The sequence below is a fragment of the Spodoptera frugiperda genome, chromosome 13, assembly GCF_023101765.2.
Source record: "Spodoptera frugiperda isolate SF20-4 chromosome 13, AGI-APGP_CSIRO_Sfru_2.0, whole genome shotgun sequence".
NCBI classification, from domain to species: domain Eukaryota; kingdom Metazoa; phylum Arthropoda; class Insecta; order Lepidoptera; family Noctuidae; genus Spodoptera; species Spodoptera frugiperda.
The window spans coordinates 5,116,840-5,136,503 of NC_064224.1; the positions used below are offsets into that span (position 1 = coordinate 5,116,840).

At 34.8% G+C, this 19,664-nt stretch overlaps 1 protein-coding gene across 1 annotated transcript in view; it reads right to left on the reverse strand.

The window, feature by feature from the left end:
- Positions 1-19,664, reverse strand: part of LOC118270289 (lateral signaling target protein 2 homolog) — a 58,954-nt gene that overhangs the window by 32,455 nt on the left and 6,835 nt on the right. Inside the window, exon 2 of the mRNA XM_050698159.1 lies at positions 10,398-10,538. Within this exon, the coding sequence (XP_050554116.1) occupies positions 10,398-10,538 (141 nt within the window). The remainder of the gene's footprint in view (positions 1-10,397; positions 10,539-19,664) is intronic.

The following is a 19,664-nucleotide window of genomic DNA, read 5'->3' on the forward strand; positions in this document are numbered from 1 at the left end:
TTTGGGCGATCTTGCTGCGATCCCCAAACCGCGTTTCCAATCGTGAAGATTAATGGCAAACTCCTTTGAAGCTTAAGAAGACGAACCTTTGTTTAGCAATGAACGATGATGACATTCATTATCATTATCATCATACCAGCCATAAGACGTCTACTGCTGAACGTAGGCCTCCCCCAATGACTTCCAAATAGGCCGGTTGGAAGCGACCTGCATCCAGTGGCTCCCTGCGACCTTAATCAGATCGTCTATCCACCTTGTAGGTAATATTGTTTCAGTTCAAATGAATTAATCGACTGTCTTCCGGATAAAATGCTGTCCAATTTATGGCTGCATTTAATAGGAAAAATAAATGTTGTTTCTAGACTAACGACTTGCCTATGTAAATACTATATTTAAGTACTACAACAGATGTTTCTACGTATATTTGTTTTAGTAAATATAGAGTTGCCGATTCACTGATTTCTCAGTACAAACACTAATATTTTTCTAGTACATTTAGAAAAGAAAATATCTAGCTAGTTTCGATGACCTTTCGTTTATTTCTGAACAAAATATCATGTTTTCAAACACTGATCTTAGACAAAGAGTGGTGGAAAGTACATAACATAAGTATAATTTTGGGGATTTTTGGTTTCCAATTCTTTAAACTGTTTAAGTACTTGTAATTGTAAGTAACTGACTGATTAAGTTATTACTGGTAAATTAACATAATGAATGAATCATTGTAGTATTAAGTACTGTTTCTTGCCTTGAATGATAATGGCAACATTTAGTGCTGAATAAAACAATGTAAGGTATTTTAGTGTTGTTTATATTGACACTTTTTGTACATAACTGCCCCTGTTTAACTATTTAAACAACAGAATACTTACATATTCATAAAACGAGTTAAGGACTTACACAACAAAGAAAAAAAGACAAAGAGATGTATGAAACAATTTTTGCAGAAGTTTTGTAGCTCATGGTATTGCGTATACACGGCTGCATATCAACCTACACAAAAACCAGTTTATCGTGGTCCCTCTCTGTATGATCTTTCCGCACATTCGACGGTCAGTTTACACTGGTTATGTGTAGCTTGAAGTGTTGCTGGTGTACAATGACGCTACCGTGGCCTCCATGCATCGTGCGCATGAGTCATATGATTCATTCGAACAAGAAAAACTACGCAAATCCCCATTCGGAACGCACGATTCAAGGTACCTTACCTACACACTGCGCGGCGTGCGTATCACACCGTAGCGTAATTATAATAATGATTGTAAAATGTAATGTAATTAATTGGTGGAAGTACTGTTATGATTTTAAAAGATACTTATCGATGTAAGTACACCTTGGAAAAGTATTTATATATTGTTACTCATTTTTAATAACAGGTTATAACTTATAGTGATAACATAACATTAATTACTAAAGACTTTGTTGATGTTACAATACGCTAATTTTAATGGAGATGGATGAATTTCGCAGTTGATATTAGGTACTAGATGGACGATTTGATTAGTTAGTGATTATTCATATCCGATATAGACAATGTATATTTTTTAAGAGGGGAAAATCTTCCAGTGGCTTTTCTTGCCTTGCGCGAGGCAAGAGGGAGTGACTCGTACTGACTAAAAACCACCTCGTTCCTACTCCTGCATTTCGAGCTGGAGCTCTGGTAAACCCGCTGGTAGTCCGCAGCTCCGGATAGACTATATAGATACTTATGTCATAGATTCGTTACTTAATCCAAAAGTTTATCTTAAAATTATAATAACAACACGCCCTTGATACGATGATTGACTAACCGAAATAAACAATTACATAATTAGATAAGTTTTTGCTTCGTTAGTTATTTTTATCAACATGTGAATATTATCTCGTTGTAAATCATTATTATCGTGAATTTTGAACAGGCTACAGCTGCTGTACGTCCCATATACCATGTGTTACATATATTGATGAGCTGTAAGTCACACCCTCTAATAGGTAATCCACATATTTGGTATCATGACACGTGCTATAATAATTAAGATTGACATTGTTTATATTGCTCCATTTGATATAACGGTGTGATAAATTTTATTTATTAATGTAATTTAATGAATTAATCATAATTTATTCAATTTAATCAATTTAATTTCCAAATGAATATTTTTTATGATACTTATATATGTAATTTTGATTTTTATTGTTTTCTAAATTGTTATAATTTTATTTATTAATGTAATTTAATGAATTAATCATAATTTATTCAATTTAATCAATTTAATTTCCAAATGAATATTTTTTATGATACTTATATATGTAATTGGTAATTTTGATTTTTATTGTTTTCTAAATAATTATACACTTTTTTTTGTTGTATGTTATAAGTCCGTTTTTGTGCATGAGGTGTTAACCTTTAAGTAATTGTTGCACTTATCAATGTCACCCTAGCCATTAAGTTAGAAATGTTCAGTGTAAACAGTTGTTGGTTGACCTAAATAAAAATAAAAAAAATAAACGGCCTTCAGGGGCAAGGCGAGACTATGTATTAAAGAATATGTATTTTTGTTGATTACGTATACATCAAATTATGAATAATTTATCACATAATATTACACTATTTTGCATATGTAAAAATACCGTAATCTTCTTGGATTTAACTATCGCAAGTTTACTTGAGCAGATGGATCACCTGATGACAAGCAACACCAAGAACTTACTAAGTACGTTGTCGGTCTTTTCGGAATACGAAGATTGTAGATATGTCTGGGTTTAAGGAGTATGGGTGTCTTCTTCCACTTCCCCTATCAAACATTTATTGTACAATTTGGAAGTGGGCGACATGAGGCGGCAGCGGACGACGTTTTGTCACTTCATGTCGCCACGAAAAGTCGTTACTACCTGTCACTGCAGTCATGATTTCGACCTATAACAACACTACCGAGTGCCAAGCACGAATAACTATCGCATTCGTAATGTAAACGTATCGAGATGACGATACGTCATGAGACGTTAACGGAGTGTGGCAGCACGAAGCCTATTCTTTCAACTATCGAGAGCTCGAATCCAATTCGATAGTGACGTCATGCTAATGTAAACTAGAGAAGCAGCCAAGTGAACGATTTGAATGACTTGTTGAGCATAAAGATTTCGTCTAAAACTAAATTAAATTTATATATATATTTCAACCTCTGTGTACACGTTTTATGAAATAATATTTATTAAATAAATATTAATTATGTGCAAAAAGTTCTTAAAGCGAGTTAAGAGAAATATAACGTGACATTATCTATGAAAAAAAATAAGTACTTAGTTTCATAAATTTATAATTTTTTTTATGATTTCCGAACGTCGTATTTGACATCACATTTGTCATGCCGGTTGTTTGTTTGTTATTTTATCTTATGTAAAATGTAAATAAGATAAAATCACAATTTTAACATGTTACATTTAAAATGAGGACGATTCAACTCCAATATGAGCTAATGGTGGAATTTATACAAAAGTAAGTAAAGATTTCTAAATGTTTCTTTGATTAGCCCCTTTTTTATGTGATGGACAATAGTTTAACGGAGATTTGTCTAAACCCTCCCCGGGGTGGTAGTTACTAGTGGTTTGCACCGGAGCGAAATCTGGCGTACTGGCGAAATTCACCTGTGATTTGCCGATCTCCGGAGATTCACCGGTGATAACCGGTGATGAAAACCATTAATTTCAAATCAAGTTTTTATTAATTGAAAAACAAAACAAAATAGATAATTGGACTTCAACGAACCCTGAACTCTTTGGAAAGCTAGTAGCAAGTGAATTGTGCCACATAAACTGCCAGGAGCGCTTTGATTTGATGACCGAAATAAATAATATAATTCGAAAGAAGCAAATCAGTAAATAAATTATCTTAATTATGTATTAAATTAAAAACTGATGGTTAATAAATATTTCTATTATTTTAGTAGTATTAATATAGTATTGAAAAATAATATTATTTACATAAAAATATTCCAGTTAGATATAATACAATCACCAGAGTTTAATCGGTTAACAACCAATTGATTTCAATCGAGTACTTTTACCGGTATATTACCAGTTATTCTCCGGTACTCACTGCTCCGGTGCAAACCCCTAGCAGTTACATTCAGGCTAAATGGAAGGAGCCATTCAGGCAGCAGCGGATACTTAAACAATATTTGTAATGTAATATTTGATGTATTATCTTTTTACAGATTGGAATTTTTGTGGGACCAGTCCAATATTTCTGGGAGCAGTGGGCCTACTGTATTCCTACCACACCACTCACTGTTCCTCACGAAGCCTACCCTTCGCCAGCGCCTCCACCAAAACCACCGATCCTCCATCCGAGGAAGATAGCTGGAATCCTCCACCAGTGAAAAAACCTAAAGCGAGTTTGATTAAAATGTGTATAGATAATGACAAGAATGCTATGCTAAGGAGCATGAGAAAAGTTATTATTTTTTATTAGTTGATTATTTTTTATAACTTACTGTTAATTTTATATTTATTTGAATTTTTCTGTTTTTATGTTATTTTAAAATATTATCAAAATATTGTTAATGCCATTGTATTTATAATAATTATTCTAACTGTGTCAATACTGTGAATGTGGTGCATGTCTATAATTGGCATAAGCACATGATCTTGTGTCTTCATCTTGTTTTTCATTAATGTCTTATAATAATAAATAAATAAATTATATATTATTGGGATTAAGATTAGGATAAAATAGTTTTTAAGTTAGTTAAATAATAATAAATAAAAAAATAAAAATGTGTTTATTGACAAAAGTTAGTACAATAAGTTGCCGGGGCTACCCAAAAAGTAATCCGAAGATACTTGTGTTGGGATAAGCCTCACTCTTCCTTGTTATACAATTGTTTCGCTAATTATAACTACGTTATTAGTTACATATGTATATACATTTTATTAACTATAAAAAGAGGATTTTGTACTAAAAAGTAATAAAACACTTGAAATAACTATGGAGTCTATTTATTCTGTCCACCAAAATGTTTTTTAGTAGTAGTTTTCTTTACTTATTTCCTATTACTGTGGATTACATCCTTCGGCATGAATGGGCTAGCTCGACCGGAGTGATACCACGGCCTCACAGATAACCGATGTGAAACAGCGCTTGCGTTGTTTTGTTGTGTGAGTGAGGTTATCGGAGGCCCAATTTCCCCCTTCCTAATGTTCCCAATCCCCGATTCCCCAACAACCCTTAAACGTATTCGTTGTTGTTGGTACAATCGTTGTTAACGATCTTAAGTACTTGTTGTAGGTACTTTGTTGGTACAACGACGGTCTTGGCATTTTATAAAAATCACTGCAAGCACTCACTGACTTCACAATATAATAATTTTTGTATTATTACAAATTTCGATACCTTTCTCACCGACAAATTCTCAGTGACAAATGTGTCGAGTCGTTTCGATAGCCAGCTTTCGAAATTTACGTTACCGTACGTCAAATGCTCGTTCGTGCTTCCAATTTGTGTCAAAATGTTCTAGGTTTCGATACCAATACGATACGATTACTATACGATAGTTATCAAAAACATTCGTGCTTGCGATATTTAGTTCCTTTTACGCACGGTAGGGGCGCTGTTCAAATCCCATAGAAAATTCTTTCGATTGCGATACGAATACTTTCTCGATAGTTTTCGTGCTTAGCACACTGATCCGCAGTCGTGCAACACCATAGATACAATTTTTTTTTATATAAAGTTTTTAATATGTCTGTGGGCGATACTATTATGCTTATGGGGCTGTCGCTCAACGAGGCTTCGCTAGCATCGTTTCGCTAACAACGGAGGTAATAACTATCATAGAAATACTTAGAAACCAGTATCCTTAGTACGAATTTGGTTTACGTTTAACGAAATCGAAACGAGAACGCATTCGGTGATAGGCCGGCTCGAATAAACTAACAAATAAGAGCGCCGAACGCACTCTCGTTTTGATCACGTTAAACATAAAACAAACTCGTACTACGCCCTCAGTAGTGTCGCTGCGACACGCGACTGCCTCATATCGCCTGCTTCCAACTTGTACTTTTAAACTCAACACTCGCTTTGTCACAAGGTTTTCATAACACGAACTTTGAGTAATAATGTATAATATTGAATAACTTAATGAAAGATCAACAATAAGCAACGAATAATATACCTAACCAAAACTCCTTTTTTCATTATTTCTGAATACACTGACTCATTGACATAGCGGTGTTATTAAAAGACATAATATTAATATATACTACGTATGCTCAGACGTCAATTTTAAAAATAATATCATTGCTGTTATTTTCCTCTACGTAGGTTATGAATATATTAATTCGTATTGGGCTTTTATGATGTCACGAATGTAATTAATACTTACGTCTTATTGGTTTTTTTTCCTTTACAGTAGCGAATAGTAAACATTAAACAAGCCAGTTTACTTGTGGAGAGTTAATTAAAATTGCGATTTATTTTATTTCTAAGGTAATGTTATATTCTCACATCAAATGAGACATACGTTGGTATTCAATCAAATGAAATATGGGATTTAATACAAATATAAATGTTCCAAGGATATTTAGCGTATTTACCTATACTAGTGGTCGCCTAGTGGCCGAAATTCGACCATATATGATTTAATTTACAATACCACTTAACGTACGTTGAAGGATAATTTTTATTTAATTCAAACTCTTTTATAAAACTCTTTTCATATGAGACGTGAGAATATCATCGCAATGTCTATCGATTTTGACGTTTTGTCAAATACGATCAGATACTATGCATGTGTGTGTAATGTTTTATTTATTGATTTAATGTACTTTATAAGCATTATTTTTGAAAAATATTAGCGCTATGCACTTCTCCTACACATAAACTATAAGTATACCAAATTTTATGCTCCTACGTCCGCGCAATTTTCGTAAAATGCGGTCCAAAGTTTTTGCATCACGTATTAATATATAGATTAAGCGAAAATTTAAATGTAGATGTATAGGAATTAAGTGGTCCAAAGAATTGACTGCACGGTTAGCGCGGTGGCTGAGCAACTGGCTGCCGTGCAACGTGTAGCGAGTTCGATTCCCGCACGGAGCAATTCTTTGTGTGATCCACAAATTGTTGTTTCGGGTCTGGGTGTCATGTGCATGTGAAATTGTATGTTTGTAAACGCACCCACGTCACAGGAGAAAATCCTAATGTGGGGAAACGTTTTTTCAAAAGAAAAAAAAAAAAAGAATAGACATTAATCCGTAATAAAGAGAATCAATGACGTTTAAGTAGGTCATTAGATAGTTTAACGTTCACCATGTCGGTTGTCTTGGTTATGGGCCCCTGTCGTGACTTGAAACTAGTCGAGTAACTGCGTCAAACAGGTACGTCAATAACAACTTAACTAAGTAATAGTGTCGCTTACAACGAACAATGTGGCAATAATAAATGCGATTAATTTATGAGAACCTAGACCGCAATTTTCGTCATAAATCCTTGAGTCACGTTTATCAAAATACAACGCACATAATGAAATATCGATATAAGTAACTATGTAGACATTTATTGTACCTATGGAATTCTTGTCTCATTTAATAATGAATTTATTAAGAGTCCTATCATGCCGGCCGTTGCTAAGGTCCCCTAAAACATGGGATAAAGGCAGACAGAACAGAATAATAATTACTAATGTCTTAATAATTACATATTTCTTTGATACACCATTTTTTTTGACGGGGGAAAATCATCCAATGACTTCTCCCGTCTTGGGTAAGGCGAGAGGGAGTGTCAGACTCTTACTGACTAAAAACCACCCCGTTCCTTCTCCTGCTTTTCGACCCGGAGCCCCGGTAAACCCGTTAGGTAGTCCGCAGTTCCGGATCAGGATTTCATACACCATGGTCTCATCATGCAACCGTGATATGGCATGTGATGTACAGAGAGACACTAGATCAAATTCTAGGGTTCCTAATCCTCCAAATCTTATAACTAGTTACTATCAGCTGAAAAGTTTGTTTGTTTAAACGCGCTTATGGTGCGATTTTATTTTAGTTAGTTAGTCCATTCATTTCATTAATCGAGGAAGGTTATAAAACATCACGCTACAATCAAAAAGAGCCGAGCAGAGCTGGTGAAACCGTGCGGAAGTAGCAAGTTATACATACTATAATACATTTTATTAATTGCGTAACCGAATTGAATGAAGTCGAAAAGATTATTTTTAATTACGTACTTTATCCAATAAACACCATTCACCAAGTACTAAGACAATAAAACAAAAATAACTTCTCACATTACAATTTCTGGGTTAACGGTTATTTCATATTTTTATTACAATCATTTTTATATTATTTTGTAGTTACTCACTACATCGGACGGTCGATCTTGGACATAATTACGTCACACAGTTGTTATTAAAATCGCTACCGGTTACGTTTTAAGTAGGTACTTAACTTATGTAGATACAAAGTAACTTGTACTGAATACTTTATTAAATTGCGCGGTAGGTATTAACAAATAGTAAATTTTCGATTCATTAAAATTGTAAATCTTCGATCAATTAAAATTGTATCAAGCAAGCATAAGCTTGCTTGATGCAATTTTTCAAAATAACTATGTTGATTCTTAATTTCTTACTGCGATAAACTAATTTAAGTATTTACAAACATACGAAAGTAGCCACGCTTCGACCAAAATAATACTTGAGAAAGTTTCTCCCCTCTATAGTAATGTTCCTCTTATGTCTGCCATCAAAACATGAACGTAAGATTTAACAAACATAATAAGTACTCGCCACACGATATTGCCTTATATGCAGGTATACATATTACGAATCGCATGTAATCAGCATTCATCACGATAACTTTGATATGTTCAGTTCAAGTGGAGTTGAAACGTCCGCCAAAAGGTTCCGTGCATGTTAATTTCTTTGCATTATATTGGCCGATGCTTGAAGGTGCCGATGCACGATTAAAGTCTTAGGTAGCCGCTGGATAGGTAGTACCCTTGCATTAGTATGAGTTTGCTTTACATTATTTAAAGTAATCGAAACGAGAGTGCGTTCGGCGCTCTGATTGGTTGGTTTATTCGAGCCGGCTACGGCTTCCAACTTGGCTTTCAAATCATTGGGGAAGACCTATGTTCAGCAGCGAACGTCTTGTAGCTGATATGATGATGGGAGATGATATAGGCCGATGAATAAAAAATTAAACAATTTAACATAACAACGTCACGCTTTAAAATCCCCCGAATAGGGTAAACCGTTCCAACACTCCACTTTTCACCAGTAATGTTACCTACTAGTCCCATATGAAAATACCTAATATCTAAATCCCAATTATTGCATAATATAAACCAATGTAAAATAACATTAAGCACAGTCCACAGCATATCACTCTTGCGAGCAGAACCCAAAAAAAATAACTCTAAAATTATCAACGATCTTGGACTCATAACATAACGCGATTAACATTACATAATACATTCATTAACTTGAACAACGTCGATTTTTAATTCAGTAGTAGAGCGAAGCAAGATAAATATTAATAAACATTGTATAATAAGAAAAAACTCGTGGAAGATAACACATTAATTAAATATAGTGATAATGCCGTACGTAGATGTAATTATTATGCCTTGTATTTTGTTATCTGTGGCACCAAAATGACAGATGTCAGATAGAATATGTTATGACAAACGCAAAATATAGCCAAGGTCGATTATGTGGATAACATATGTTAGCCGCAGTGGTTAGATAATCACAATAGTTGTGGAATAGTCGACGAATCGATAAATTGTGCTAGTTGTATTTATTTTTTTGAATAACTATAAAATATATTCCTTAAGTAGTAACTGTGGAATATGTTTTGACAACGAAATGAATCATAGTATTTATTATGAGGCTGAACAGTGCCAAAAGTCTGCCTTTCCCATATTTATGATGTCAACTTTTCTATGGAACAAATGGGTTTTATTTTTGGGATCACACTAATATTATAAATGTGAAAGTTTGTTTGTTTGTCCGTCAATATCGCAGAAACTACTTAACGGATTTCGATGAAATTTGGTATCCAGACAGGATATGAAATGACTTGGGTGATATGATACTTTTTATCCCACGGGAAAGCGGGCGAAAACGCAAGCAGAAGCTAGTGTGTATAACTAACTATAAAGTCAAAGTCTATTTATTAAGATAGGCAATGTTTTACACTGATAACGTAGCAATAAAGTTCCTTATCTACTGTTCCTTGTCTGATATCTGTTCAAACCTAAATATTGTGAAGAGTCATATCAAAGATAAGTCTTAGGACTAGTTTTTGCTTAATCATAACTGTTAGTAAAATTGCCGAAGCACCGTCCACTAAAATAAATTAAACATGGTAGTTACTTAATTTATTCCCTTCATTAGTGTTTCAGAAAGACCAACCTGTGCATGTCTCAGCTGATTGACGAGTGTGGAGCACCTCTCCGGGTCTTTTCGGCCGTCAAACGAGTCCAATTCTGCCGCGACCATGTTGAGTGCGTCATCGGCGAAGAAGAACTGCGCTAGAAGCGACCGGTCGTCCCTCTGGAACAAAACAAAAAGATTTTATAGATTTTTTGTAAAAAGTAACACTCTAGTAAGTATATGTATTTGGAACAATTGTTTAATTTATTTTCATTTAAGAAAAACACTGAGCTATAACCACAACCTGCTGTAATAAGGGGCAAACGGATCGCCTGTACCCTTAGTACGAGTTTGCTTTACATTGGTGGCCGTGACGCCCTCAGATGGTAAATGATAATCAGCGCCACCCCTGTATAAAAATAATATGGAGGAAAGAGAAATGTCACCTACAATGGCCGAATAAAAACTTTGCGGAGGGCAAATGTTTTTAAAGTGAGTCGCACAATTAAAACCGCGTACGAACCTACTGCGAATGATATCAAGCAAAGGTTTTTTTTATAAACAGACAACATTACATAACACCTACGAAAAAATATCGTAACACATACTAACAATAGGAACATAAATAATCTACGGTTCGCATCCACATCATTAAAGCTTCATTCATGTAAATAAACATAATAACTAACTTCAGTGTATTGACAACACACAACAATGTGAAGTTATAAATGAATGAGTTGACAGGTAAATTACGGTCTTAGGAACCAGGTGTTTATGTTAAACTGACATTGTGTTGAACTTACAAGTCATGGTGGTTTAATAGCTTAAAATAAACTTGTATAAAGATGGGCAACGGTTTTAGAATTAGGTAAATAACTCAGTAGTTAGAGCCGTTTGTTTTCGTGCAAGTCGCTGCCCATTTGGAAAGTGTCTTTTTTTGAGGGGGAAAATCATCCAATTACTTCTCCCGCCTTGGGTGATGCGACAGGGAGTGTCAGACTCTTACTGACTAAAAACCACCCCGTTCTGTCTACTGCTTTGAGCCGGAACCTGACCATTTTGAAGGTGCCTTAGTTTCGTTTGCACAAAAGAGAGACTGCTCTGCACTTTTTAAACAGCATTTTCAGAAACATTAAACTAATCCCCCTCGGTTAAGATTGTCAAAATGATTATATCTTTTTAACACACCATGTATGATGGTCATGGCAAAATAGGGCTTGGTTTCGTCCAAAATTATTACAGTAAAACATGGTTAAAGCACTAAAACCAACAAATCAGTATTCGGCCTCATGGCTAATGAGTGCAAAGACCTTAAAAAAGGCCGTAATAACATAAATAAATAAACACAACCCCACCATTTTGGGCTCATTCGATCCTCGATAAAGGTGAAAATGTAAAACAACATCATTAATATGAAACCAGTAATAATAATAAAAACTTGAAAACGAGGACAGACCTTCGGCAGGACAGACCTAGGACATTAATTTGCACTTCAGCGCAAAACCAGTTTTAATTTGAATATGCCGTTTCCAATTTTTATAACTAACTACTTATTTATTTTGTCGCGCGGATGGCGCCACTGTTGAATATAATCCCATAGAGTAGTTACCACTTTACCAGTAAGAACCTTGATTGACACGGATCAATATCCTTTATTGACCATCTTAAGTTACACTGACGATTCTAACCACATTAGTTCATACTAATGGATTGAATATTCAAAAGCGAAAGTCTATTCATGGTATTTATGTGAGCTGTGTCTTAGTAAACCACTGAACCCATTGTCGTGGCACAAAGACGATTAGATAATATATTTTATACGCATTTTTAATATAGTTAATGTATAATTTTACTCTGATCCAAGGTCTTATTGTGAATATTCATTTGTGTAAATGCAAAGGTCATAAAAAAACATAACTAGTTATTTTAAAACATTGCGGGAACTGGGTGAATGATTTTTTCTCGATTACCTATTACCTAAATTAGTTATTGTTACCTCTTGTAAAAATGAAATCCCAAATAATTAGTGCAATATTTATCTACAATCACCTAAAACTAACGTTACCACGTAACTTAGCAGACTTATTATGTCATAAATTTATAATTATACGACCATCTTATCAATTAAGTAGTTTTTGTTGCATAGCGTGAGTAAATTACGTGCACCAGTGCATCAAAAGTCAAGTTACTCAACGACTTTTTACTTATGAATTCTAGTCTTTAAATCAAATTAAATTGACAAAAATAAATAGGTAGTTAATAGTTACTAAAATTACGTATGAACTCAGTTACTGGAACTAAATTATGGTATGATCTAATAAAACAAACGGTAGGCACCGCATTTAACGAAATATTAAAAACCCTAAATGGCAATGAGCTCACTATTACATAGGACTTAAAACACAAATGGTGAAATGTGGATGTACATTGTATAGCGGCATTACGTGCCGTAATGTGCACCTCTGTTTACCCCTTCGGGGATAAAAGGCGTGACGTTGTGTGTGTGTGCGTGTGTAAAAAACCACTAAAATGATGAGTCAAAAAATTGTTTCCTACATGATTGGAAACACAACTGTGATTCTCTGGCTTCTGGGGTAACAAATGTCTTATACTAACTATTCATTGAGTAGACTAGTAAAATCAACGGCCCGTAAGCTTTATTGATACCGATTTAGTATAAAAAAATCCTGAATAATAGCACCCATAGACAGACTTTTGTATAATAACAATGTTGTTTAAACACAAAATAACTAACTAAGGATTAAGTGAATGGCATGAGATCAAGGTGACAGACGTCACACCAAGTTGAGCTGTCGCCTCAGTCACTTTCATCAACCTTATGTAATCCAACTCGTGCCATTACCAACCTTAACCTCTAACACTAAAGTTCAAAATTATACCAGCACTAATATTTCGCATTTATGATGTTACACGTAAATGCAAATTGTATGGACGAACAAAAAACTGTGCAAATAAATAAGTTTCTGTTATTTTTTAGTTTCTTTGATGCAACGTTTTATTTTATTACGATAGAATTTCATAGATGTGCAATAATACGTTATCTTATTACTCACGCTCGTATTGCTAAATCGATAAAGAAAAGAAATTTTGATAACATATTGTTATATTTTGATGTATAAAATGACAATAATATGAGGAAAAATTTTATATTATTCAAATCCAGTTATAAGTTCATTCACACTGCATGTGTATTTTTTGCTGACTACAATGTAACTAGAGTAGAGTAGTTACCTACAAGTTAGTTAGTACCGTTATAAATAGGTATCGTCAACATTGTTTTCACTGGTGTCCACTGCTCGTATATCGCTAAAATATTATTCTAAGAGAGAATCTATTGCAGTTAATTCAAACGTTACATTAGATTTCAGCCATGATCGTCCCACTGCAGGGCAAACTCCAGCCTACCCTCCTTCTACTCCACTCTGTTTAAAGCTTTCTTTTGAGCTATTTAATAAATAAATAGGTACAACACTTTTAATTACGTACAAGTGACAAGGAAAGTAGGCACGCAGCGGAAAAGCAGAGGGTCTGTTTCTCATTAAGGTAAGCTCAAGCGACAAATTGAAATTGAAACCTTTTGTGAAGAAAATATAGTTAGTTATAGGTAGTTATATCAAATTATTCGTCAGTGATAGTTTAACTTCCAGTAGGTACCTTCAATCTGAAAACTTTAATATTATATCGAATACAGCATCTCGATTCGATCGTAAATATGTAGCACATTGTAGTTATTATCAGTTATCGAGAATCATTCGACAAGGGTTTCCCACTAGGTCAAGACGATTGGACGTGAGCCAAGCGAACGGCTCGGGAAAATTGAGGAGACGAAACAAAACCAAAGCGCATCAATGCACCTAACATTTCATCTTAAATTGAGCGCAAAATATATTTAATTGCACTCAATTGTGTACGAATTAGAGCGAATCGCCTTAGAATCTGCGATTCAGTACAATGACTCATTACATATGTAAACATATGGATGTCGCAATCGGAATACGCGAGCCGGCTCGTTGGACCGCCATCTGTTGCCAGACAAGTTTTTGTTGTGTGTGAAATCTTTACAAATATGGCAACACGTTCGTAATTGAACGACGAAAAAAATATATTAACATGGGTACGTAGTCTATAGGAACATTTGACTACACCGCAACTATTTGACAGGTTCTTGCTCAACTACAAATAGGTCATGGCGTATTGCGCTGCAAACAACACAAACAACAAATGCTACTGTAAGACCATTTTACTAAATAGTTTCCATTTTCCAATCTATTTAGTTACGGTTCACGTTATGAGAGTATTTGTTCTAGTCGACAAAACAATACAAAGTAGGTAGAGCTAATTTTGTTGAACTTGGTCGTTGAGCAACTGATGAAACAATTGACGGAACATTACTTGTACCTAGTTGCAAGTCTACCTGGATAGACGGCAGCGCAATTTTCCGGCATGCAGTTATCAACGGCACCTTGAATCTCCCTGTCTGAGACGAAACAAGTCTACAATAATTTGTCTCTATTAAACTCATTGCAATCTACCAATTTGTGACGTAGTTGGGGTGCGCAAATGGATGCGTGCAACTGATTTATAAATAAAGACGTCTATGTCTGACTACACACGTAACCGCAATCTTGATGAGATCCCATTAATAATAGTTATTTTAGTCATCTTGAGCAAGTAGTAGTTATTTTCTTTCTTCATCTTTCTTTCAGATGCTAATCTTTAGGTAATATTTTAAAAACACCTTCGTGTTTAGCTGCACTTTGGAACAGTAACAACATAATATTAGTATTGTTAGGTAAGCAGGTACTCTCGTTCACTATTTCACAAAATCTTGCTGAATCAAGAATCATACCAAACATTTTTATTGATATAAAAGTTGGCACAACTACAAACAATCACAGCAAAACGATACTTAAACTGAATTTGGAATCTCGGTGGAAATTTTAATCACATCACAGAATTTACCCACAGGAAATCAACGCGAACCAGGCTAGCTAAATAATGTTTATTATTGCTACTTGTAAAACCACCGCGACAGAACACTGAAACATTTAGCTTTGAGGAAAACAACAGGGAAACCCCTATACTAGCTATGACGTAAAAAAGTAAATGCCATCCAAATAGCTAAAATACTTTAATGATATTAAGTCAATGAGCTTCATCAATTAGGTAGATTTCTTTTAGTGGAGTCTATCAAAAATCCTAAACGTTCTTCCACAAATAATAACTAATTTCAAAATCTCAACCAGAATCACGAAATGTAGCACAAAACCCACGCCTCGTTATCTCCATTTGACTTCAGACTTCAGAATAACAAGTTCTAAACGAAACATAAAGAAAAGATAAACCTACATTGAATATGACTAGTACTCATCATGCCTAAACTAATCTAACCGACGTTTCTCCTAGAATCAATTAGCCTCGACATTGGCATTCGCTGTACAAGATGTCTGTTTCAAAATAAGTAGGTACCTACTTTTTATGAGCATACGAAGACTAGTAATGAGTCACGGTATAATTGATTTGATTGGCGGACAACTAGACTAGCATCGGCTTCTAGATTCGTCTTCCATTGCAAAGAAATCGGTAACTAACTAACTATAGTTTTTTTTACATTTTCGTCCTGTTACTTCTCCCGCTTTGGGCGAGGCGAGAGGGAGTATCACTCTTACTGTTACTGACAAAAAATCCCCGTTCCTACTCTTGATTTTCGAGCCGGATCAGGCAGCATCAGCAATTACGACTGAAGCATTCACTAGCAATAACTTTTTGGTAGGAAATGAAACTACTTATAACATTATTTGTTCTAAATAGTTAATATCTTTACTTTAGGATAATCGTTAATACATATTTAATGTGTGTATCTACTGTCTACACAGTTGGTATTAGAAAATCAGGTCACGAAGTTTGTCTGACTCCTCATAATATTGTGTCCTCATTTTCTTGAAGCTCAATATTAGAGAGTAATTTACTTACTGTACTGGAAACTAAATATTCTTAATATATTCTTCGTACCTAAATAGTTAAGTGACTTGCCAGAAATTAACTAGTAGACGCGAAAATGGAAGCAACTCATTGGGTTTAGGTGATTATTTTTAAACCTCACCCTATTGTTATTGATAAAGTTATTGTTTTCTATATTTCATATCTGCGAACTGATTCATAAAGATGATTTAAAGATGTAGGCTGCATTCTTGTCAAAAAAATCTATGTGTCATATCTTCTCAGTGATATCTTATGGATATCTGACACAGTTTGCTAGGTACTTTCGAAACTTAGATTGAAGCGATTTCGCTATCAATAAGAGAAATGAGCTCATACAATCGGTAAGAAGCCGTATCTTTAAGAATCGTAAATTCAGTATCACGACTTACTTAATATTTCCACAGAAATAAGAGGATATTAAAAATAAATATATCTGTACAAATAACTCTACGATTGGATTAAACGCCGTCAAGTAGGTAACATTTATGTAGGTCCTAAGAACTTTTGTTAAATTAACTAACAACCTATAAGTATTTCACTAACTAGGTAGGTTACTAATTAGTCTGAATAATATCTATTACTTAAGTAGTTTATTCAATTAACTCTTTTCTTAGTAACTAGTTATAGTTAGAAGTATCATTTCCACCTTTACTCCACTTATGTATTTCTAAACTTATGAAAACTTATGTATAATCTAAAAAGAACAGTAGACCATTTCTGACTATCCCTTACAGAAAGACCGCTGATAAACGTATGAAATTACACAATTTTAACTCAGAAATCAGAAATAACTAGGTAGTTAAATTCACTTACAATCCGATACCATTGAAAACGTTCCATTTAAACATTTTACTGCCACTTTTATTCCGTAAACGTCATACAAACGGCATTGACGTTCATCGGAAACATGGAAGACAGGGTCAACATCAAACATTTTTGACAAGCGTGAAGCATCGACCTCATTTCCAGATATTTACAACACCGGCACACATCTTATCTTAATAAAACATGGAAAGCAATGAAATAAGTGGCGGTGGCGACAATATAATCACATGACATTATAACTATACCATGGTTCAGAGATTCAGAGAGTTCGTGTGAGTTTTTTTACGCTGACGCGTTCGATACGTCACAGCGTTTAGCCCTCTGATTGGTTGGTTTATTGGAGCTGGCCAATCAGAGCGACAAACGTCATAATCATGTCGCGTTAACGTTAAACAAACTCGCACTAGGGACTCAGTTAAGAACAGTTAACCTTGGACAAAATGCAAACAGTGGGCAACGGCCGACAATCTGTATTGAAGATTAATTCTTCCGGCAATTAGATCATACCAGCTCACCAATTAGATGCTCTTGAAGATCACACACATCAGATACGGAAAGTTACATCGAAATATAATTATTGAGGTTACGACTGCCTTGGTACAGTCATGAACATGATTACATCGCGTGAAGAACTTGAATTTCTAAATTCTCCATAACATTAGTTAGATTCAGCCAAATAATTGGTGGAAATAGGTGCGGTGCTAAAGAACGGGGTATCGAGTGACGTCATATGACACGAATAGTCAATAACGCAAATGACAAGCTGTTTATGAAAGCAATGACACATCAGGACAAAGCTAGGGCGTTACACCTAGACACGAATGGTGTGGTTGGTGTAGGCGAACATCGATAAAATCATACATATTATTATAGTCGGATTTATACAAAAATGAAAGGCGTAAATAACTAGTTAACTCTTTCTTTTTTTTGCCCCAGACTAAGCCTTTTCTCGTGTGTCGTGGGTGCGTTTATAAACATACAAGTTCTCATACACATGACACCCAGACCCGAAGCAACAAATTGTGGTTCACACAAGTTGTTCCGAGCGACAATCGAACCTGCTACACGTTGCATGGCAGCCACCGCGCCAACAGTGCAGTCTTTGCAATTTTACAGTTTTTGAAACATGAGAATAGATAACTATCAAGTAAAAGGCAATGATTTAGACATTAGTTGGGCATCTATTTTCTCAGCAAACGCAGCGCCTATAACGGCTTTAATGTTCAATTATCGAATAACTAGAAAATAATGATCATGCGCAACGTTGCAATTGAAATGGCCATTGCCATTACTTTAACAGCCTTCCATTCAGTCTCAACTTTCATATTACACAGCACAATAGAAAACCTCAAACATATTTTATACATTTCTGAATTGAATTCAATTTCCAACTTATTACTTAACTGTTGATGACATAATAGACGCTGCGTCTGCGCTATGGATGCGCGTGTCAACTGTAGCATTCCATTATTACCCAGTACAGAACATAATGACCGGCATTGAATCAAATAACATGCCTAGACATTCAATGAAAATGGCTACGATACAGAACCTTATCGCAATATAAATAAAAACTTAATACAGGAAGTAAATAATTGGTTCGCGGAGAATGACTTCATCTTCGTAGGCACTCTGAGATTTGAATCAGAATGCTTGCACAACGTAAACATTTCTCAACAGGCAACAATTAAATGTAAGGTCTGAGACCCGTATAGTTAATTAACTAGACCTGCTTGATGCTCCATCATAATAACTAGTTACTCTGTATTTTTTTTTATGAGATAAGTCGGTAAACGAGCAGACAGATCACCTGATGGTAAATAATCGGCACCGTCCATATACACCCGAAACACCAGAAGCGTTAGTTAGAAGTGCGTTGCCAGTCTTTCGGGGGTTAAAAATTTGAGGATTGTTGGGGATTTGGAGATTGGGGAGATTGAGGAAAGGGCAAATCCGGTGACTTCACACACAACGAAACACAATGCAATCTTTGTTTCACGTCGGGCTCTCCCACACTTTTCAATTCGTAACTAATGTCCCTTTGTTAGTTTTTTAAACTCAACACTAAGAACCTAATTTGTGATAGTTACTTGAGCCCAATCATTTTGAAATAGGACCTCATTACAACTTAAGGGTCCTCATTAACTAGTTAATTTTCGACGCGTTGATAGCCAAAACCAAACTTACCTAACAAGATTACAAAAAATAACAAAAGCAGGAAAACCACAATTATTATCTGCTTGACAACTATGAAAATTAAAAATCCGCTGTTATCAACACGGTTCAATGGCTAATCAAAGGTTAATGATATTGTTTACAAATTGATAACTATGAACATTTACGAGATTTTCGATCACTTTTTGCAACAGACACTGAATTTTAGGCTGTAATTCTATCTACAGAAGAAAGATTTTTTTATGTCACGAAGACGAAGATCTTAGTTGTCATAGGTACCTTATTTACTTTACATCTTTTTAG